Source organism: Rhinopithecus bieti, unplaced genomic scaffold (assembly GCF_001698545.2).
Source record: "Rhinopithecus bieti isolate Rb0 unplaced genomic scaffold, ASM169854v2 scaffold_70516, whole genome shotgun sequence".
NCBI lineage: Eukaryota > Metazoa > Chordata > Mammalia > Primates > Cercopithecidae > Rhinopithecus > Rhinopithecus bieti.
In genome coordinates, this window is record NW_016826783.1 from 473,419 (window position 1) to 496,642 (window position 23,224).

The window sequence follows — 23,224 nt, forward strand, 5'->3', positions numbered from 1 at the left end:
TAGTAGCTAGGACTACAGGCGCCCACCACCACACCCAGCTAATTTTTGTATTTTTAGTAGAGACGGGGTTTCACCACGTTGGCCAGGATGGTCTCAATCTCTTGACCTCGTGATCCGCCCGCCTCGGCCTCCCAAAATGCTGAGATTACAGGTGTGAGCCATCGTGCCCAGCCACAATCTATCATTTTTTAAAAATAAGAATGAAAACTTGCCCTATCAGGCAAAATGTACTGCAAATCGTTAAGTAATACTGTGTTTCCAGATTAAAGGCACTACTGTGAAGAAAAGTGTAACTTTATTTAATACCAAATGTTTCCCAAGTTTACTTTTTGCACAATGCACAGACACTTTGGGGACAATGCGTGGTTAAAAACTAATATTCTACAAACAGCTTGATGCTGCTGTCCATCATCCTGAAGGAAAAAGTATTCCGAAGGATGCCGGGTCTCCAAGTCCCAGCACTGGCTGACAGCCTCTCCCAGTGGATAGCAGGTCCTAATTCTCTTCTTCTAGCAGAGTCTCTGATTTCAGCTGGGCCTTCCTGATGTTCTCCAAGTTCAGTTGTTGATATTTTCTTTTAAAAAAGCCACACTGAAACAACGGAAGGAAAAGTCCAGTGACAGGCCGAAGATTCCCATCTGTTTCAGAAAACCAACATTCTGGCTGTTGCCTAAATAGTCCCTATATTCCTCTGTTTCTCATAATCACTATTCCTTTCTCCTACCTTCCTCTGACTCTCTCCCAGACAGTCCAATCCTTCAGGACTTCTGGTGCTCATCCCTCAATCAGAACTGACTCCACCTTCTCTGAACCCTGCCCTCCCGAGCAGCTGAACCTTTTTAACTTATTTTGCAAAGCGTGATAATTTCGGCTGTACTGGATCTAATCTCATTTATGCAAATATACTCAGTAGAGCCTATGATGCTGAAGACAGAAGGAGATCAAGTACAGCTTCCTACGTCAAGCTCATCATCTAGTAGAAACAGATCATTACAATACAGTGTGATGACTGCCATTTGGAAGGGTTTCCAGAAGGGAGCTCACAGCAAATGCACAGAAGCCAGCACCGAGGACTCAGGAGTCTCTAGACCGCTTTCAGGGAAGAGAGTGAGCGAAGTAAAAAGTCACGGAGGTCATTCCTGACAACAGCAGCAACCTATGCGTACGCAGAGGCATGAACCTATTTAGGGAACAGTTTGACTTGTTGGGAGAAAACAGCAGGGTCAGGTGCTCATGTCTGTAACCCCAGCACTTCAGGAGGCTAAGATGAGAAGATCGCTTGAGCCCTGGAGTTTGAGACCAGCCTGGGCAATATAGGGAGACCTCATCTCCACAATATTAAAATTAAAAAATTAGTTGGGTGTGGTGGCATGCGCCTAAGTAACAGTCTCAACTACTCAGGAGACTAAGGCGGGAGGATGGCCTGAGCCTAGGAGTGTGAGGCTGCGGTGAGCCATTGTTGTGCCACTGAGCTCCAGCTTGGGGGACAAAGCAAGACCCTGTCTTTTATTTAAAAAAAAAGGCAGGCTGGGCACGGTGGTCATGCCTGTAATCCCAGCACTTTGGGAGGCTGAAGTGAGTGGATCACTTGAGGTCAGGTGTTCGAGACCAGCCTGGCCAACACGGTGAAACCCTGTCTGTACTAAAAATACAAAAATTAGCTGGGCATGGTGGCATGTGCCTGTAATCCCAGCTACTGGGGAGACTCAGGCAGGAGAACTGCTTGAACCTGGCAGGCAGAGGATGCAGTAAGCCAAGATCGCGCCACTGCACTCCAGCCTGGGTGAAGAAACAAGACTCCGTCTCAAAAAAATAATAATAAAAAAAGAAAGGCTGGGCGCGGTGGCTCACGCCTGTAATCCTAACACTTTGGGAGGCCGATGCGGGTGGATCACCTGAGGTCAGGTGTTCGAGACCAGCCTGGTCAACACGGTGAAACCCCATCTCTACTAAAAATACAAAAATTAGCTAGGCGTGGTGGCGCGCACCTGTAATCCCAGCTACTCGGGAGGTTGAGGCAGGAGAATCACTTGAACCCGGAGTGGGGATCGGGGGGGTGGGCGGAGGTTGCAGTGAGCTGAGATCACGCCACTGCACTCCAGCCTGGGCGAAAAGAGCGAAACTCCATCTCAAAAAAAAAAAGAAGAAGAAAAGGAATACTTAAGGGCAGAGAGAGGTAGAGGACAGAGAGGAGAGGATCTTAAATAGCAGTAGAAGAGTTTGCACATTAAGACAAGGGAAGGCAAGGAAAAGATTTCACTAGGGGAACAGCAATCACATCTGTTTTAAGGCCTTTTTTACCGTGAAGGCCTCTTCCAATCAAGTTACAAATGCTGGCCTAGGGTTGACCTTCCAGGCCCCATTTAACTCACAGGTAGCCGAACGTAACAGGAATAAGTTCTGGGCCTTGAGAATAGGGAGGTGGCGGCCGGGCGCGGTGGCTCAAGCCTGTAATCCCAGCACTTTGGGAGGCCGAGACGGGCGGATCACCAGGTCAGGAGATCGAGACCATCCTGGCTAATACGGTGAAACCCCGTCTCTACTAAAAAATACAAAAAAAAAAAAACTAGCCGGGCGATGAGGCGGGCGCCTGTAGTCCCAGCTACTCGGGAGGCTGAGACAGGAGAATGGCGTGAACCCGGGAGGCGGAGCTTGCAGTGAGCTGAGAGCCGGCCACTGCACTCCAGCCTGGGCGGCAGAGCAAGACTCCATCTCAAAAAAAAAAAAAAAAAAAAGAGAATAGGGGGGGGGCAAAGAAATATATATAAAATCACTCTTTATTATTCAATTAGAGTTTTCTCTTTTCAGACGGATACTAATTTACTCATTTGTCTAAATGGGGGTGTGTAGTTGAAGGAGGAGAAAAAAGTGGCCACGCGGCCAGGGCAGTTGCTCTAAGTCAGAGGTTGGCTGTCCTGTCCTAAGGAGTTCTGTGCCCAAAACCAGAGCCCAGTCTTCCCTCACCGTTATGCCATGAGTAGAACTGACCTTGAACAGGATGACCAGAATCACAATCAACACCAGAAGTCCACCAATGCTGCCTTTAATGATGACAGGCAAAGAATGGTACTTCTCATCTTTCAGGAAGACGACAGTGATCTAGACAAGACAAAGAGATGGCCCAGTACATCAGGTGAAGGAAATGAGGAAAAAAATCCTACACGTTATTTTAAGGAGCAAAATACGAGGACTTGGCAACATCCTGTGTATTGATTAAAACTGATGACACGAAAGCGAAAAGCTAATATTCCCTGATACAGCATTTTCGATCATCTAAAATTATCCAATCATCCAAAGACTTTGTAAGAAACTATTCTGGCCCCTTATCTAGAAGGGTTAGGTCTGTCAGGAGATTGTGACCTTCTGTTAAAGATGCTCTGACAGCTTGAAAGAGGGTCCCGCGGAATGCAGTCTCAACACGGGACTGCGAGGCTGTCACACCGCTACACTGCTCTATGTCCCTGAACCCCATGCCTGTTCTCTTTAAAATGATGACTTCCTTTCAATGATCTCCAAGTCCTTTCCGACTCCGTTCTGACGGCTCTTTTTGATCTTGCACAGATCCCTAAAGGCTTTGGTAATACATTTTCCCCACACAAAATACGACAAAAGTACTGGTCTTCTCCTCACCAGACTAAAAAGTGTGTATTACCTAAGGGACATAATAAATGCAAAATTATATCCATGTGTACTATTTGCAGAGCTCAGCTATTAGAAGTCATCCTCAGGTTTTGTTTTCCAAAGGCTCTCCCAGGGTCGGGAGTCTAATCTCTCTTCTGGCAGGGCTCAGCTAGAAAGTTCAGGGGGTGTGCTTCCTGAGACCCAGGGATGGCCCTTCCAAGCTGTGGCCAGAGCAAGTTCCCAGGACTTAGGTGGGGCAGAGAGCCAACAAGACTTCCCTGCCTGCTCAGAGCACTGAGTTCCCTTCACGTGTATGTTTAAGCGCCAAGGTCAGGGATGCTTTGGAGAGGTTTCTGTACGGGGTGAAGAGCTGGGCAAACTTACCTTTAAGGCCTCTTCCAATTAAGTTCTAAATGCTGGTCGACCTAAAGTTGACCTTGCAGGTCCTACTTAGATCATAGGTAGCGAACTTAATAGGAGTGAAGTCCTAGGCCTTGAGAATAAGGAGATACCACAGCAACAAAGACGGAGGAAGAACAGAAACAGGGCTGGAATATTCTTCTATAGGAGAAGGAGGGGGACTCGAGAACCTGGGTTTGGGGAGTGAAAGGAAGTCCCAGGGTGACTCAGGAAACAGGCCAGATTTGAGTAGAAGACATATCCCCATTTCTCAAAGCCCCCTCCCTTTATCCTCTTCTAAACCCACAGATTCCCAAAAGTGCCCTGAAGACGCCCAGGTAGAGGTTAAGGGAGAAGCAGGGCACCAGGTACTACTGCTTGCAGCAAACACTGATGCTGGCCTGCCCAGTGGCCACTCTCTCCTTTTGGATTTTATTCAGGAATCATGGTTGGTCTAAGGTGATCATGACACACAGCTATTCTCCTTTGCCAGTGACTACGTGAGATTCAGATCTCACTAATAAGATGTAAGAGGATGTCTCCTGGGAGCTTTGGGAAAATGTTTCATCCCTGAAAAGGGAAGGCGCTTGAAGAAAAATCCAAAATCCTTTTGCTACTGACTTCTTGCTTCCTGTTCTGTATCCTGCCATGTGAAAATACAGCATTTGGAGACGTGACAACTTTGTGCTGGCCGTGAGGGAACGCAGCGCCAACACGGCAGACTGCAAGGACAAAAGCAGCCAGCCCATCGCCCCAGGTCGGTCTCTCTCGCTGGATAAACAGCATATGGCCTTACGCTGCGTGAGCTGGATTTCCCCTTTCTTGTGGCTGAAATGCATTTGGGTAGTTTGTTTATATTCACAGAGTCACTGTCAGTCAGGTGCTTATTGTCAGGAACTACTTAATACTTTGCTTAGGATATTGGATTTAAAGAAAGGAATTTTGTGGAATCCATGCTATAGAAATAAAAGTATCAGTTAAGTAAGAGGGGGAAATATATAAATTTAAAACGTGCACATAAGAAACTTAATAGTAACTCCTCTCTGCTAGGGGCATGGGAAGGGAGAAGTGAAGGAACCATTATTTTTCATTTGGTACCATTCTCTGTATGGCTTGGATTTTCTTGCTATTACTTTTATTTGTTAAAATCTGGGCAGTGCGATAATGGGGCACTTCTATTTCTTCCACATTGTTTTCTGTATTAGAAATACACTACTTAGTTGGGCATGGCGGCTCACGCCTGTAATCCCAGCACTTTGGGAGGTCAAGGCGGGCAGATCACCTGAGGTCAGGAGTTGGAGACCAGCCTGGCCTACATGGTGAAACCCTGTCTCTATTTAAAAAAATAAATAAATTAGCCAGGCATGGTGGTGGGCGCCTGTAATCCCAGCTACTCGGGAGGCTGAGGAAGGAGAATCGCTTGAACCGGGAAGGCGAAGGTTGCAGTGAGCCGAGATGGCACCACTGGACTCCAGCCTGGGCGACAGAGCAAGATTCTGCCTCAAAAAAAAAAAGAAAAGAAAGAAAGAAAAGAAAAAAAAAAAGAAAAAGAAATACACTACTTAAAAATAAAAGGAAATGTTATATTGGCATGTCTAGACAATTGCTCCTTTCTCCTCCTCCAGGGAGGAAAACAGAGGACCTTATATTTAGCAATCCAGCATCACTCTTCTGACATTCCCTCTAGTAGACAATCATGCCTAACTAAAGAGCTCAGAGCTCACAGATAGATCACCTCTGCAGCCACGTCCAGGCAAGTGTCAACAAGAATGAACACATAGGGTAACACACAAAGCATTCAGTCCATAAATCACAGGCATCAGTCTGAATTCTAGTCATATGTTTGCAAAAAGAATTCCAAGAGTTCCAGTATCTAGTCTAAACCTTATAAAAGATTTATGCATTCCTGAGTACTGTTTAATACTATAACCAAACACTGATACAGCACACTAAGACAGTTAATGTATACGAAAAACAATTTCTTACTTAGGAAATTTTATTTTATTTTATTTATTTATTTATTTATTTATTTATTTGAGACTGAGTCTCGCTCTATCATTGAGACTGGAGTGCAGTGGCACAATCTCGGCTCACTGCAACCTCTACCTCCCAGGTTCAGGCGATTCTCGTGCCTCAACCTCCCAAGAAGGTGGGATTACAGGCACCCACCATCATGCCCGGCTAATTTTTGTATTTTTAGTACAGACAGGGTCTCACCATGTTTCACCATGTTGGCCAGGCCGGTCTTGGCCTGATCTCAAGTGATCCACCCGCCTCGGCCTCCCAAAGTGCTGGGATTACAGTGTGAGCCACCGATGCCTGGCTGGAAATTTTTCTTTTAAATCAATACGTTTTCAAATCAAAGGATATAATGCAGATTCCAGCCTAGTTATTTCAATTCAAAACTTCTCAGCTTACGCCTCTTAATTGCCTTATTTCATAGGCAAAAAACTGGCAGAAGCTGACTCACTCAAGGTCACAAAGGCAGTGATGGCAGAGCAAGATCAGAAGTGTGTTAAGGCTGAAAACAGGAAGAGGGCAACAGAACGTCTGTGGAGGCACTTAAAGGTTAGGCACGATTTTCCTTGGGCACTACTCAGAAGTCAGCCAGGAATTACCTTAGTTCTGTGGTTCTCGGCATTCAGTCCCTCATATAGAGATGTGTTGAAAGATATTTCACCAAGGATCTGCAGTTCAGTCACATCTTTTAGTAACTAGAAGATGGGGAAAGAAAAGAGAGAGAGAAAACGTATTTAGACATGAACTCACTGTGTTTGAATGGCCCGCACCACCTTTCCCTTTAAAGGCATTCCTGGGCTTAGTTAACGGCCCCAACGTACACAACACTACACAAAGTTACCCAAACAAGACATCTGCAGTTATTCTCCAACTTCCTTTTTTTTTTTTTTTTTTTTTGAGACGGAGTCTTGCTCTTTTGCCCAGGCTGGAGTGCAGTGAAGTGCCGCGGTCTCGGCTCACTGCAAGCTCCGACCCCCCAGGTTCAAGGAATTCTCCTGCCTTAGCCTCCGAGTAGCTGGGATGATAGGCGTGAGTCACCACGCCCGGCTAGTTTTTGTATTTTTAGCAGAGATGGGGTTTTGCCATGTTGGCCAGGCTGGTCTCGAACTCCTGACCTCAGATGATCTACCCACCTCGGCCTCCCAAAGTGCTGGGATTACAGGCGTGAGCCACCACGCCCGGCCTTTTCTTCTTTTCCCTTGTGCCATCCAAAGTCAGCTCTTGACTGACTGACTTGTTTTTGAGACAGGATCTCGCTCTATCACCCAGGCTGGAGTGCAAAGGTATGATCGAGGGTCACCATAGGCTCAACCTTCCAGGCTCAAGTGATCCTCCCACCTCAGTCTCCCAAGCAGCTAGGACCACAGGCACACCCCACCACACTGGGGTAATTTTTGTATTTTTTGTAGAGATGTTAAATGTTTATTTATTTATTTATTTATTTATTTGAGACTGAGTCTCGCGCTATCATTGAGACTGGAGTGCAGAGGCACGATCTCAGCTCACCGCAACCTCTACCTCCCAGGTTCAGGCGATTCTTGTGCCTCAACCTCCCAAGTAGGTGGAATTACAAGCACCCACCATCATGCCCAGCTAATTTTTGTATTTTTAGTAGAGACAGGGTTTCACCTGTCTCTACCATGTTGCCCAGGCTGGTCTCAAACACCTGGGCTCACGCAATCCACCCACATTAGCCTCCCACAGTGCTAAGATTACAGGCATGAGTCACCACACTCAGCTTACTCATTTTATTTAATGTAAGCGTTTCTTCCTTTTTTTTTTTTTTTTTGAGACAAGGTCTCACTCTGTTATCTGGACTGGAATGCAGTGGCTCAATCATAGCCCACTGAGGCTTCAAATTCCGGAGCTCAAACGATCCTCCTGCCTCAGCCTCTCAAGTAGCTGGGACTACAGGCATGAGCCACCATGCCTGGCTAATTATTTATTTATTTTTTTTTAAGAGATGGGGTTTCACTTTGCTGCCCAGATTGATCTTGAACTCCTGGCCTCAAGCAATCCTCCCGCCTCAGCCTGCCAAAGTGTTGGGATTACAGATGTGAGCCACCACACTCACAATTCTTTTTTTAATTTTATCTTGTACCTGTCCCTTTCTTTCCCACCCCCGTTGCTACTTCTTCAGTTGAGACCTCACGAATGTCACCTGGATCACTGCAAGACATTACACTTGATCACTTGATCACTAATTCCCACTTTAGGATAAGTGATCAGGGAAGGTCTCTCTAAGAAAATAACACCTGAGGCTGGGCATGGTGGCTCACGCCTGTAATCCCAGCACTTTGGGAGGCCGAGGTGGGCGGATCACCTGAGGTCGGGAGTTCAAGACCAGCCTGACCAACATGATGAAACCCCATCTCTACTAAAAATACAAAATTAGCCGGGCGTGGTGGTGCACGCCTGTAATCCCAGCTACTCGGGAGACTGAGGCAGGAGAATCACTTGATCCTGGGAGGCGGAGGTTGCAGTGAGCCGAGACGGCGCCATCGCACAATAAGAGCGAAACTCCGTCTCAAAAAAAGAAAGAAAGAAAGAAAAGAGGGCAGGGCAGGGCAGGGCAAAGAAAAAAGAAAAGAACACCTGAGCTAAATTTAAGAAAAAAACCACCTCCATGAGGACCTAGGGGAGGAGCAGTGTTAAGCAAAGGAACAGCAAGTACAAAGTCTTATGGCCAGAATAATACTGTACTGGCAAGCTAGAAGAACAGGACAGAATAACCCGATTATAAAAGGGGCAGTGGGCCGGGCACAGTGGCTCACGCCTGTAATCCCAGCACTTCGGGAGGCCGAGGTGGGCGGATCGCCTGAGCTCAGGAGATCCTGGCTAACACGGTGAAACCCCGTCTCTACTAAAAAAAAAAAAATACAAAAAATTAGCCAGGCGTAGTGGTGGGCGCCTGTAGTCCCAGCTACTCAGGAGGCTGTGGCAGGAGAATGGCGTGAACCCGGGAGGCAGAGCTTGCACTGAGTCGAGATCGTGCCACTGCACTGCAGCCTGGGTGACAGAACAAGCAAGATTCATCTCAAAAAAAAAAAAATATATATATATATATATATATATATTAATTAAAAATAACAATAAAGGCGCAGTGGGAGAGAAAGGTGAAGTACTAAGGAGATGAGTTTGCAAGAATTAAGCAGATGACTAATTGCCTTGTTCTGGCCATGAAAAAAGTATGGGACGGAGTCTCGCTTTGTCGCCTGGGCTGGAGTGCAGTGACCGGATCTCAGCTCACTGCAAGCTCCGCCTCCCGGGTTTACGCTATTCTCCTGCCTCAGCCTCCCAAGTAGCTGGGACTACAGGCGCCCGCCACCTCGCCCGGCTAGTTTTTTCTATTTTTTAGTAGAGACGGGGTTTCACCGTGTTAGCCAGGATGGTCTCGATCTCCTGACCTCGTGATCCGCCCGTCTCGGCCTCCCAAAGTGCTGGGATTACAGGCTTGAGCCACCGCGCCCGGCCCCAAGCACCAGTTTTCTTTTGTTTTGTTTTGTTTTTTAAATAAGCAGGGGAGTGGCACAATCTAATGTCTGCTCTTAGAAGATGGATAGCTGTTACGTGGGGATTATCTGTAGAGAATGTGGGGAAAGCAGAGGCAAGAAAAGCAGGCTGAAGGTTATTGCAACAGCCCTGGCAGGAAAGGGTAGTTTGAATTACAACGGCAGTGGAAATGGAGAGAAGTGAATGGATTTAGGATATATTTTGGCACTGAAATGGCAGGGCTTCCTGCTGGAATAGACGTGGGGATGTAGGAAAGGGGAGTCACAGGTAATCCCTAGAGTTCCTTGTACTGTAACTGGAGTAAATCACCCTCCTGAGGGCAGCTAAGGAACGGGTTGGAACAGCGGGTTGGTTTTTCGCACCAAAAGACCTGTTTTGGACATGTTACACAAAGATGCTATTATCTCTTCTAGGGGTTAAATCTGGAGCATTTCAGTCTCAAATACCTCCTCAGAGTGATCCACGGAGATCTCTGCAGCCACGGTTATATTTTCTTTATCGGAAGCGATGACACAGCTCACTGAATGCCATTCTTCCACATGCTGGAAAAGCAAGGTCTAGTTCACATAACTCCTTTCCGTGCGGAAAGACTGACACGTTTAACACTTTGGACACAGAGCATCGTAAGATCCCAGAAGAGAGGGTGTGCGCAATTTCAGCGCTCACCTCGGCCCAAGCAAAGCTCCAGCGGGAGCAAATGAGACCCAGGGACGAAGCTAGGGAGGGCCTGGGAGCCCCCGGCACTGGCATGCAGGGGTAACCCTGGAAAAACAGTCTCCCGGCCTCTCGTGTCACCCGCTTCAGGCTCTCCGCCCTCCCCTGGCCTGTCGGGACGGCCGCACTTACCTGATCCGGAATGAACCCACAAGCGCGCTCCTGACTCCAGGTGCACACCGTGAAGGCCTGAAACGAGACCCATGACCGCGACGCGCTGAACAAACCGAGACGCCAGTTTTCGGCCCCGGCCCCGGCCCGTGCCCCAGCGAGGTGCGCATGCGCAGAGCCGGGAGCTCGGACCCCGCGGCAGGCCGGCGCGTCTGCGTCACGCGGAAGTCTCGCGATGTTTGCGTTTGAACATCTTGGCGGGTGCTGGCCATGGCGGCTTCGCCCCCGGGATTTGGGAGCCGGCTTTTCCGCACTTATGGGGCTGCCGACGGCAGGAGACAGCGGCGGCCGGGCCGAGAAGCCGCGCAGTGGTTCCCGCCGCAGGACCGGAGGCGTTTCTTCAACAGCAGCGGCAGCAGCGACGCCAGCATCGGCGACCCCTCGCAGTCCGACGATCCAGACGATCCCGACGACCCCGACTTCCACGGCAGCCCGGTGAGGCGGCGGCGGAGGCGTTCCGGCGGCCGAGTCCCCAAGGACCGGCCCAGCCTGACCGTGACCCCAAAGCGCCGGAAGCTGCGAGCTCGCCCGAGCCTCACCGTGACCCCAAGACGCCTGGGACTGCGAACTCGGCCCCCGCAAAAGTGCAGCACCCCCTGCGGCCCGCTCCGACTCCCGCCCTTCCCCAGCCGCGACCCCGGCCGCCTCAGCCCGGACCTGAGCGTGTGCGGCCAGCCCAGGGACGGCGACGAGGTGGGCACCAGTGCTTCCCTGTTCAGCTCTCTGGCCTCGCCCGGCCCCGGGTCCCCAACGCCAAGGGACAGGGTCATGTCGATCGGTCCCTCCGCTTCTCTGGTTGCAGCCTCAGCCGTCCCGAGCGGCCTCTACCTCCCGGAAGTCTCCCTGGACCAAGCGTCTCTCCCCTGCTCCCAGGAGGAAGCGACAGGAGGAGCCAGGCTCACCAGGATGGTCCGCCAAACCCGTGCCAGCCTCAGGTCAGCAATCTTTGGCCTTATGAACTCAGGAACCCCTGAGGATTCTGAGTTTGGAGCAGATGGGAAGAATATGAGGGAATCCTGCAGTAAAAGGAAACTGGTGGGAAGTGGACCGGAGTGTCCAGGTCTGTCAAACACAGGCAAGAGGAGGGCCACAGGCCAAGACTCTTGTCAAGAGAGAGGGCTTCAAGAGGCCGTCCGGAGAAAGCATCAGGAAGCCAGCGTTTCCAAGGGCCGCATTGTGCCGGGGGGAATCGACAGGCTGGAGAGAACTAGACCAAGCCGGAAGAGCAAACATCAGGAGGCAAGGGAAACCTCTCTCCTCCATTCCCACCACTTTAAAAAGGGCCAAAAGATGAGGAAAGATTCGTTCCCCACCCAGGACCTGACTCCTTTACAGAATGCCAGCTTTTGGACCAAAACCAGGGCTTCCTTCAGTTTCCACAAGAAGAAAATTGTGACTGATGTGTCAGAGGTCTGCAGCGTCTATACCACTGGCACTTCTCTCTCTGGATCCCTCCTATCAGAATGTTCAAACCGGCCTGTCATGAACAAAACAAGTGGTGCTCTGTCCTCTTGGCACTCCTCCTCAATGTATTTGCTAAGCCCCTTAAACACTCTAAGTATTTCAAACAAAAAGGCATCTGATGCTGAAAAGGTTTATGGGGAATGCAATCAGAAGGGTCCTGTCCCCTTCAGCCATTGCCTTCCCACAGAAAAACTGCAATGCTGTGAGAAGATTGGGGAAGGGGTGTTTGGCGAAGTGTTTCGAACAATTGCTGATCACGCACCTGTAGCCATAAAAATCATTGCTATTGAAGGACCCGACTTAGTCAATGGATCCCATCAGAAAACCTTTGAGGAAATCCTGCCAGAGATCATCATCTCCAAAGAGTTGAGCCTCTTATCCGGTGAAGTGTGCAACCGCACAGAAGGCTTTATCGGGCTGAACTCAGTGCACTGTGTCCAGGGATCTTACCCTCCCTTGCTCCTCAAAGCCTGGGATCACTATCATTCAACCAAAGGCTCTGCAAATGACCGGCCTGATATTTTTAAAGACGACCAGCTCTTCATTGTGCTGGAATTTGAGTTTGGAGGGACTGACCTAGAGCAAATGAAAACCAAGTTGTCTTCCTTGGCTACTGCAAAGAGCATTCTACACCAGCTCACAGCCTCCCTCGCAGTGGCGGAGGCATCACTGCGCTTTGAGCACCGAGACTTACACTGGGGGAATGTGCTCTTAAAGAAAACCAGCCTCAAAGAACTCCACTACACCCTCAATGGGCAGAGCAGCACCATCCCCACCCGTGGGCTGCAAGTCAGCATCATTGACTACACCCTGTCACGCTTGGAACGGGACGGGATTGTGGTTTTCTGTGACGTTTCCATGGATGAGGACCTGTTTACCGGTGACGGTGACTACCAGTTTGACATCTACAGGCTCATGAAGAAGGAGAATAACAACTGCTGGGGAGAATATCACCCTTATAGTAATGTGCTGTGGCTACATTACCTGACAGACAAGATTCTGAAACAAATGACCTTCAAGAGTAAATGTAACACTCCCGCCATGAAGCAAATCAGGAAGCAGATCCGGGAGTTCCACAGGACAATGCTGAACTTCAGCTCTGCCACTGACTTGCTCTGCCAGCACAGTCTATTTAAGTAAGCTCACTGTGTCTTACTGCCCCCAGGTGAGAGGAGGCTGGTCTTAAAGCCTCTGGTGCTGTTTCAACCTCCATCCTCAGAGCAGGGTGGAACTCCCATTCTCACAGGCTTCCAGTCAGCTTTTCAAACAAGAATTTTGTTTCCAAATGGAAACTGAAATATTTGTTGAAATGTTTAAATGTGCTGATAACAAACGTTCTTTAAAAAGTAAACTAGCTGGGTGCAGTGGCGTGCGCCTGTAGTCCCAGCTACTCGGGAAGCTGAGGCAGGAGGATCACTTGAGCCCAGGACTTCAAATCTAGCCTGGTCAACATAGCAAGATCCCTGCCTCTATTTTTAAAAATAAACATATGAATGCAAATGTTTATATTTGTAAGCCCTCTTTATTTTATTTTATTGAGACAGTCTTGCTCTGTCACCCAGGCTGGAGTGCAGTGGCACATCTCAGCTCACTGCAACCTCCGCCTCCCAGGTTCAAGCAATTCTCCCACCTCAGCCTCCCGAGTAGCTGGGACTACAGGCATACGCCACCATGCCTGGCTAATTTTCTGTATTTTTTTTAGTAGGGACGGGATTTCACCACGTTGGCCAGGCTGGTCTCGAACTCCTGACCTTGTGATCCACCCACCTCGGCATCCCGAGTGCTGGGATTACAGGCGTGAACCATGGTCCCTGACCTGTAAGCCCTCTTTCTAATTGTCAGCAGAGTCATTTCTGTAAATTCCTTTCCATTTTGTTGAGCCTTGACACTGATGTAGTCTGAGAAAAAAAAAACAAAAAAGCCCAGGCTTCAGCCGTCATACTGAGCAGAGCTTGCTGCTTCCGGTATCAAGGCTAGCTTTGGGAACCAGACTACAGATGAGACAACTGAAAGTAAGGAGGCTGAGGCAAAGCAGAGACCAAAAAAAGAGTCTCAGGGGAGAAGAAGGGAAGCTAGTAAGCAACTTACAGGGGGCAGTGTCAGAAATGTCACGTTATATCAGTCAAACAGAGAAGCAGAATTTATCAATTTTCAAAAAGGAGATGTCTCTGTCTACTGACAAGGTTTTAATTTTGCTTCTTTTCCTCAACGGGAGGAAAACTGACAGGTTGCTTTAAGATCTGAGTGACTGAGGTTCCTTCTGAACAGGACTTCGGGAATTTACTCCTAATCTTTTCCCATGGTTAACTTGTCTTTCCTCCGTTTCTAGAACTCTGGCTTTTTTGTTTTGTTTTGTTTTGTTTTGTTTTGAGACGGAGTCTCGCTCTGTCGTCCAAGCTACAGTGCAGTGGCCGGATCTCAGCTCACTGCAAGCTCCGCCTCCCTGGTTCAGGCCATTCTCCTGCCTCAGCCTCCCAAGTAGCTGGGACTACAGGCGCCCGCCACCTCGCCCGGCTAGTTTTTTTGTACTTTTAGTAGAGACGGGGTTTCACCGTGTTAGCCAGGATGGTCTCGATCTCCTGACCTTGTGATCTGCCCACCTCGGCCTCCCAAAGTGCTGGGATTACAGGCTTGAGCCACCGCGCCCAGCCAGAACTCTGGTTTTTTATACTTGAGACTCTATAGTCATTCTGGAAAGAGATGCGATTGTGATAAAGAACTGCCTTTAAATACCTGAGTCCTCGTCAGGTTCTTCACTGTTACAATCTGGAGACCTTGTAATTTGGTTGGGACACAAATTTGCAACTGGTATTCTGCTCCAAAGAGGTTTTCCCCATGTATCTGCAAGTTAAAACCAGAGCAGGAAATCAAAGCGGGTGTTGCTTTGGCACCTATAGCTTTACAACAGTAAGTACTTACATGGAAGAGGAATTCCTTGTGGTGAGAAAGCCCCTGGCCTGTGTTCACGTACATTATGGATGGTCTGCAATTGAGAGGACATGCATCAGCCCTTGAGGACTCTTTCTCCCTTGGAGACAGAGTCTCACTCTGTTGCCCAGGCTAGAGCGCAGTGGAACAGTCATGGCTCAGTGTAGCCTCAACCTCCCGGGCTCAAGTGATCCTCCACCTCAGCCTGCCAAAGTGTTGGGATGACAGGCATGAGCCACCGCACCCATCCTCCTTTTTTTTTTTTTTGAGATGGAGTCTTGCTCTGTCGCCCAGGCTGGAGTGCAGTGGTGCAATCTCGGCTCACTGAAACCTCTGCCTCCCGGGTTCAAGTGATTCTCCTGCCTCAGCCCCCCGAGTAGCTGAGATTACAGGCGCCTGCCACCACACCTGGCTAATTTTCATATGTTTAGTAGAGACAGGGTTTTGCCATGTTAGCCAGGCTGGTCTCGAACTCCTGACCTCAGGTGATCCACCCACCTCAGCCTCCCAAAGTGCTGGGATGACAGGCATGAGCCACCGCGCCCGGCCTTCTCTTTTTGAATGAACTTGAGTACTTTCAACTGAATACACTAGGACAGAGGGCACCAGACCTTTACGAGGAATGAGGCCAGGTGTGGTGGCTCACGCCTGTCATCCCAGCACTTTGGGAGGATGAGGCGGCCGGATCACCTGAGGCCAGGAGTTCAAGACCAGCCTGGCCAAAATGGTGAAATCCCCATCTCTACTAAAAATTTTAAAAAAATTAGTTGGGCCTGGTGGTGTCCACCTGTAGTCTCAACTACTCGGGAGGCTGAGGCAGGAGAATCGCTTGAACCTGGGCAGCAGAGGTTGCAGTGAGCTGAGATCGCACCAAATGCTCCAGCCTGGGCAACAGAGTGAGGCTTCATCTCAGTTAAAGAAAAAAAAAGAGGCCGGGCGCAGTGGCTCACGCCTGTAATCCCAGCACTTTGGGAGGCCGAGACGGGCGGATCACGAGGTCAGGAGATCGAGACCATCCCGGCTAACATGGTGAAACCCCGTCTCTACTAAAAAATAGAAAAAACTAGCCAGGCAAGGTGGCGGGCGCCTGTAGTCCCAGCTACTTGGGAGGCTGAGGCAGGAGAATGGCGTGAACCCGGGAGGCGGAGCTTGCAGTGAGCTGAGATCTGGCCACTGCACTCCAGCCTGGGCGACAGAGCCAGACTCTGTCTCAAAAAAAAGAAAAAAAAAAGGAATAAAAGCTGAATGTCAAAATGTAAAGTGGTCGTAGCGCAGTTGGGGTGAAGTGGAATATTTGAATTCTGTATAGTTGGGCTGGTTCATTTACTCATTATCCCTGAAATGGCCTTACTCATCCCCTCCTTACTTCCCAGTCCCACAGCTGCCTTATTCCCTCCACAGCATCATATTAACTCCCTTTTGTAGCAAGACTAGTTGGCAACACACCTCCTTTGATGACCACAATGAGGTTTCTGTGACCCAAATGTTAGTACCCTAGAGATCAATATCAGAGCCTGGGTTCTAAGCAGGCTCCTCTCAGAAGGACAGTGTCCACATTCATCCTGACCACCAGCTCCATCTACAAGAGAGAGAGCCCAAAGCTGTCCCCTGGGCAACGGAGTCACACTGGTGCTGGCCCCTCGGGAGTACTTACTTGGAGAGAACTGCAACGAAGCCATGCCTGAATTGAAGGGTGTGGGTCTCCTCAGCCACAGACCGTCTTTCATTGGAACTAGGAATAAGAGTGTTAGTTTACAGCACACCTGCTTTGTACATAGCAAGTGCTTTTTTTTTTTTTTTTTTTTTGAGACAGAGTCTTGCTCTGTTGCCCAGCCTGGAGTGCAGTGGTGCGATCTCGGCTCACTGCAAGCTCCGCCTCCCGGGTTCACACCATTCTCCTACCTCAACCTCCCGAGTAGCTGGGACCACAGGTGCCCGCTACCACGCCCGGCTAATTTTTTCCATTTTTTAGTAGAGACGGGGTTTTACCGTGTTAGCCAGGATGGGCAAGTGCTTCTTAAAAAGGGCCTCGCTCTGTTGCCCAGGCTGGAGTGCAGTAGTGCGATCTCAGCTCACTGCAACCTCCCCCCTGCCGGGTTCAAGCAATTCTCATGCCTCAGCCTCCTCAGTAGCTGGAATTACAGGCGTGTGCCACCACGCCCAGTTAATTTTTGTATTTTTAGTAGAGACGGGGTTTCACCATGTTGGCCAGGCTGGTCTCAAACTCCTGACCTCAAGTGATCTGCCTGCCTCGGCCTCCCAAAGTGCTGGGATTACAGACTTGAGCCACCGCGCCCGGCTGTCCTGTACTACTCTGTGTGATGTTTAGCAGTATTCCTGGCCTCTACCCACCAGATGTGCTACTGAACACCCCCCCTCCCCAAGTCATGGCAGTCAAAACGGGCACAGCCTCTGGTGGGCAGAATCACCTCCATTTGAGAACTCTTCTCAACAGCGCTCCCCACCTTACCCCCAAACATAGAGCTCTTGCAGATAACAGAGCTACCCCAAGCTATTCCAAAGCTGAGTGAACCAGAACCAGAACTCCAAGACTCATTCCACCAGACTGTACCACCGTTTTACTGTGTGTGTGAATAAAAGAACATTTTAATTGTCTCTGGTGACAAGAAGAGAAAGTCGAGTCCCTGCAGGGACACAGATGCCTTCTGTGGGCTCACTGGGATTTCCTTTCTTCCTGGGCAGCAAGGGGGCCATTCCTCTCACAGCGTGCATGTGGTGGGGAGATGTCTTCCAGGGTCAAAGCCTGACTCTGCTGTGACCCAGGCAGTACTTACTTGGTGACGGTCACAGTGATGTCTGCTGTCCTGTTTGGAAAGGCATTCTCCTCTAGCTGCCAAACGACTGAAACATGAGCCTATTTTAAAGGAGAAAAAAACGGTCACTTGATTCCTCTCTATGCCACTCGCAATTCAGACCACTAGCTACTCCTGGAACAGACCTAGGAGACGATTCCTCCGATTTTCACATTCCTCACATTTTTGTAACAGCATGTTTCCATTCTTTCTCTCTTTTTTTTTTTTTTTGAGACAGAGTCTCACTCTGTCACCCAGGATGGAGTGCAGTGACGTGATCTTGGCTCACTGCAACCTCCGCCTCCCGGGTTCAAGCAATTCTCCTGCCTCAGCCTCCTGAGTAGCTGGGATTACAGGCATGCACCTCCATGCCTGGCTAATTTTCTATTTTTAGTAGAGACAGGGTTTCTCCATGTTGGCCAGGCTGGTCTCAAACTCCTGACCTCAAGCAATCCACCCACCTCGGCCTCCCAAAGTGCTGGGATTAGAGGTGTGCGCCACCGCGCCCAGCCCCATTATTTCATTTAAGCCTCAAATACAAATATGCAGTAAGCAGGGCAGGCGGCCTCATTCTCCTTTTACAGTTGAAGAAGCCACTTCAGAAATTTCCCACAGCAGAGATGATCAGTGACAGCTCAGGGTTAATAACTTTTGGTCTTGGCCGGGCATGGTGGCTCACACGTCTAGTACTGGAAAGCTCTCATCCCCATCACCCCCTCCTTTCAGAGCCAACTCAGCCACTGTAGGCACCGCTGAGGACAGACTGACTGCAGTCAAGGGAAGCGCAAAGCTGGAACCGAGGGATTCAGATGAGACTGAGATGCAGAAGATGCCAACTGCAGGTGGTGGGAGGAGCGGATCAGTCCAAACCGACTCACAGATGACCTCCTGAGGACGGGGTGACCAATCCTGCAGGTCATGACCAGGACAGAAGCAACCGGCTGAGGGTCATCACACTGAATGTTTGGAGAGGGAGGCTGTTAACAGAGCAGATGACATTCTCTTAAAGAGTGAAAAAAAAAAAAAAGAAAACTCAATTTCCTCACACCAATTCAGCAGACATTCATTAATTTTTCTGCCTGCCAGACACCCTGCCAGGAGCTGAGGAAATAAAGTCCGCTTGGTCCCTGTCTTCCTCACAAGACAGACAGGCGGGCTCAGCGGTAGATCCCCGAGGAATTTAAATACGAGGCCTAAGGGGTGCTTGCGTGAGGGAGCTGCAGAGAACTGCGATGGAGAAAGGTGAATTCCAACTCAGGGGAATCCATAAGGTCTTCCTGAGGAAGGAGGCGTTTGAGTTGGGCCTTGGCCTGATGCAAACGTAACCCACAGCCTGGCTGGAAGGCCGGCACACACCAGCACTGCCACGAAGCCACCAGGGCTCCCCACCCGGACCCCCGAGGGGCAGGTGATGACTGCAGTGAATTTTTTTTTTTTTTTTTTTTTGAGACGGAGTCTCGCTCTGTCGCCCAGGCTGGACTGCAGTGGCTGGATCTCGGCTCACTGCAAGCTCTGCCTCCTGGGTTTATGCCATTCTCCTGCCTCAGCCTCCCAAGTAGCTGGGACTACAGGCGCCCGCCACCTCGCCCAGCTAGTTTTTTGTAGTTTTAGTAGAGACGGGGTTTCACCATGTTAGCCAGGATGGTCTCCATCTCCTGACCTCTTGATCTGCCCGTCTCGGCCTCCCAAAGTGCTGGGATTACAGGCGTGAGTCACCGTGCCCGGCTGCAGTGAGTTTTCTTAATTCTCCCAAGGACGGTCCATCCCTAGTTCCCCTCTAGATGCCTAGGAGATGGTTTTTTTGTTTTTGTTTTTTGAGATGGAGTTTCGCTCTTTCGCCCAGGCTGGAGTGAAGTAGCGTGATCTCGGCTCACTGCAACCTCCACCTCCCGGGTTCAAGCAATTCTCCTGCCTCAGTCTCCCGAGTAGCCGGGATTATAGGTGCCTGCCACCACGCCCGGCTAATTTTTTGTATTTTTAATAGAAACAGGGTTTCACCGTGTTAGCCAGGCTGGTCTCAAACTCCTGACCTCATGATCCATTCGCTTCAGCCTCCCAAAGTGCTGGGATTACAGGTGTGAGCCACCGCGCCCAGCCTAGGAGAATGGTGCCTCAGGAGGCGTGTTAGCCGGACTGGCGGGGATTTACCTAGTTATTAACCATTTATTGGATGGACCAGGAGGAGGCTGGAGGCAGGGGTGCCAGTGAGGGGGTCACCACAGAAAAGCAGGCATGCAGCGAGGGAGGGGCGTGAGGGACCTGTTTCCACAGCCACTGTCAGTTACCTTTTGCATCCTCTTAAACTGCAAGTTTCTGGGGTAATTCAAGGCCATGCTTGTCAGGTAGGAGTCTTCCCCGGAGTTAGTTAGGCTGATGTTCAGGGTCAGCTCCTTTGTGAGGCCCACCACCAATTCCTGCCTGCACAGGGCACAGATAACAATGGTACTATTTAATTGTAAAAACTTCGATGCAATAGAATAGCATGTTTTGTTTTTGTTTTTGTTTTTTGAGACAGGGTCTTGCTCTGTCACCGAGGCTAGAGTGTGGCTGCTGTAGCACAACGATCATGGCTCACTGCAGCCTCCACTTCCTGGGCTCAAGTGATCCTCCCACCTCAGCCTCCCGAGTAGCTGGGACTACAGGTGTTTACCACCATGCCCAGCTAATTTTTTTTTGAGACGGAGTTTCGCTCTTGTTGCCCAGGCTGGAGTGCAGTGGCGCGATCTCGGCTCACCGCAACCTCTGCTTCCCAGGTTCAAGCAATTCTCCTGTCTCAGCCTCCCGAGCAGCTGGGATTACAGGCATGCGCCATCATGCCTGGCTAATTTGGTATCTTTATTAGAGATGAGGTTTCTCCATGTTGGTTAGGCTGGTCTTGAACTCCTGACCTCAGGTGATCCTCCTAATGTTGGTCGGGCTGGTCTCGAACTCCTGACCTCAGGTGATCCTCCTGCCTTGGCCTCCCAAAGTGCTGGGATTACAGGCCTGAGCCACCCAGCCCGGCCGATGCCCAGCTAATTTTTGTATTTTTTGTAGAGACAGTGTCTCGCCATGTGGAGGCGTGTCTTGAACTCCTGGGCTCAGGTGATCCACCTGCCTTGGCCTCCCACAGTGCTAGGACTACAGGTATAAGCCACCGCACACAACCCAGAATAGCATCTTCTTAACTTTTTAGATTAAGTTGCCTAGGGAATACATTTAGCTTAGACATTTTTCCTCTCAACATAAGCAAACAGCTGGACTGCCATGCCCATCTCAGTTGCTGCATGAGACGATGATAATACCTGCCGTTTATTTAGTGCTTACCATGTGCCAAGGACTGTGTCTCACATGCTCAACTCTCATAGTGATCCTGTGAAATAGTACAGCGACCCTCCATTTCATAGAAGAGGAAACAGAAGCCAAGACAGGTTAATTACCTGTCATCCCAGCACTTTGGGAGGCCGAGGCAGGTGGATCACCTGAGGTCAGGAGTTCAAGACCAGCCTGGCCAACATGGCAAAACCCCATCTCTACTAAAAATACAAAAACTAGCTGGGGACAGTGGCTCACGCCTGTAATCCCAGCACTTTCGGTAGGCCAACGTGGGTGGATTATGAGGTCAGGAGTTCAAAACCAGCCTGACCAAGATGGTGAAACCCTGTCTCTACTAAAAATACAAAAATTAGCCGGGTGTGGTGGCACGCACCTGTAGTCTCAGCTACTCAGGAGGCTGAGGCAGGGAATTGCTTGAACCCGGGAGGCGGAGGTTGCAGTGAACCGAGATCGTACCACTATACTCCAGCCCGGGTGACATCTCAAAAAAAAAAAAAGTATATATATATATATAGAGAGAGAGAGAGAAAGAGAGAGAGCCAGGTGTGGTACAGGCACCTGTAATCCCAGCTATTCGGGAGGCTGAGGCAGGAGAATCACTTGAACCCAGGAGGTGGAGGTTGCACTGAGCAGTGAGCGCACCATTACACTCCAGCCTGGGCAACAAGAGTGAAACTCCATCTCATAAAAAAAAAAAAGGCTATTTAATGCCTGGAGTCTAGCAGCCTCCAAAGAGTTGAGAGAATTGTACCCAAATCCTTTCTACCACCAATTCACTGTGACCCTAGGTGAGGTACTCTATGACACAAATTCTTCCACGCCACAATATTTATGGGGCACTGCTTTGCACTGGAGACCGGTGTGCATAAGGCATACTGTCCCACCCCCTTTCTTGGCCTCAGCTTCCTACCCACAAAATCATTTAGACCCTTCCCATTAAAAGGCTGTGGTTTAAGACATGAGTCCATGCGGCCTGGAAAAGAGGGACCTGGGGATGTGTGCAAGCCTCCTCCAGAATGCTGAGGTATCACGGAGACCCAGAGTGCAGAACCACTCTCAGTAGCTGAGGTCTACAGAAAAACTTATTAGCAATACCAAGAAAACTGTTTTCCGTCAGAAATGTCCAAAGATGGAATGTGCAGATCTAGGAAGTAATGTGATGTGTGTTTTGTTGTCATCATTTGGTTTTGGTTTGGTTTTGATACCAGCTGAGAAGAGGATGGGTTGATTGGAGGGAGAGACAGGAAGCAAAGACAGAGCCTGCTGTCTCCACCCGAGAGATGATACATGCCTGAAATAAGGAAACAGTAGTGGATGGCTGGACACGGTGGCTCACGCCTGTAATCTCAGCACTTTGGGAGGCGAGCAGGTGGAACACTTGAGGCCAGGAGTTCAAGACCAGCCTGGCTAACCCCGTCTCTACTACAAATACAAAAATTAGCTGAGTGTGGTGGCGGGTGCCTGTAATCCCAGCTACGCAGGAGGCTGAGGCAGGAGAAGCACTTGAAGCCGGGAGGCGGAGGCTGCAGTGAGCCGAGATTGCGCCCACTGCACTGCTGCCTGGGTGACAGAGTGAGACCCTGTCTCAAAAAAAGAAAGAAAAAGACAAGAGTAGTGGCCTAGTGTTTTTGAAAGAGAAGCGTTTGCCTGCTGTGTACACTAGGGGGCGATGTAGGGCAAGCCGTGCGTGCTGTATCTGTACTACCCAAGCAGCTGGCTGGGAGGTTGGTTCTTGACTGTAATTAATTCCCTGCTGGAAACAGCGGCGCCTGCTTGTTAGGCGGGATTCCAGAGCATTTGAAAGTCTTCAGTTGGTCCTGCAAATGTCTATGAAAGGGCTGACCAGGACTTGGGGAACCGTGTTCTTCCCATATGGCAACTCCGGCCAGCTGGCCATCAGAATCACAATACACACACAGCACTAGCTCCAGGGACGGCTTGTTTTGTTTTTCCCCCGATCGGAGTCTTGCTCTGTCGCCCAGGCTGGAGTGCAGTGGCGCGATCTCAGTTCACTGCACCCTCTGCCTCCCGACTTTGAGCGATTCTCCTGCCTCAGCCTCCCCAGTAGCTGGGATTACAGGCACGCACCACAACGCCCAGCTAGCTTTTGTACGTTTAGTAGAGACAGGGTTTCACCATGTTGGCCAGGCTGATCTCAAACGCCTGTCCTCGTGATCCGCCCACCTCAGCCTCCCAAAGTGCTGGGATGACAGGCGTGAGCTGCCGCACCTGGCCTGGGAGGGCATTTTGAGACCACTGCATGTCCA

At 49.8% G+C, this 23,224-nt stretch overlaps 2 protein-coding genes across 2 annotated transcripts in view; one reads left to right on the plus strand and one right to left on the minus strand.

Moving 5' to 3' along the window:
• Nucleotides 1-280: 280 nt before the first annotated feature.
• ITGAE (integrin subunit alpha E) overlaps nucleotides 281-23,224 on the minus strand; it is a 78,869-nt gene continuing 55,925 nt past the window's right edge. Inside the window, exons 22-32 of the mRNA XM_017863581.1 lie at nucleotides 19,928-20,060; nucleotides 18,521-18,619; nucleotides 17,625-17,704; nucleotides 16,484-16,561; nucleotides 14,821-14,884; nucleotides 14,635-14,742; nucleotides 10,399-10,455; nucleotides 9,999-10,094; nucleotides 6,639-6,734; nucleotides 2,989-3,099; nucleotides 281-591 (exon numbers count right to left, since the gene is read on the minus strand). Of these exons, the coding sequence (XP_017719070.1) occupies nucleotides 496-591; nucleotides 2,989-3,099; nucleotides 6,639-6,734; nucleotides 9,999-10,094; nucleotides 10,399-10,455; nucleotides 14,635-14,742; nucleotides 14,821-14,884; nucleotides 16,484-16,561; nucleotides 17,625-17,704; nucleotides 18,521-18,619; nucleotides 19,928-20,060 (1,018 nt within the window). The 3' untranslated portion in view covers nucleotides 281-495. The remainder of the gene's footprint in view (nucleotides 592-2,988; nucleotides 3,100-6,638; nucleotides 6,735-9,998; nucleotides 10,095-10,398; nucleotides 10,456-14,634; nucleotides 14,743-14,820; nucleotides 14,885-16,483; nucleotides 16,562-17,624; nucleotides 17,705-18,520; nucleotides 18,620-19,927; nucleotides 20,061-23,224) is intronic.
• On the plus strand, nucleotides 10,559-13,387 carry HASPIN (histone H3 associated protein kinase). Its single transcript, XM_017863621.1, has one exon. It carries the CDS (start codon nucleotides 10,648-10,650, stop codon nucleotides 13,039-13,041), a length of 2,394 nt encoding a protein of 797 aa, XP_017719110.1. The 5' UTR covers nucleotides 10,559-10,647; the 3' UTR covers nucleotides 13,042-13,387.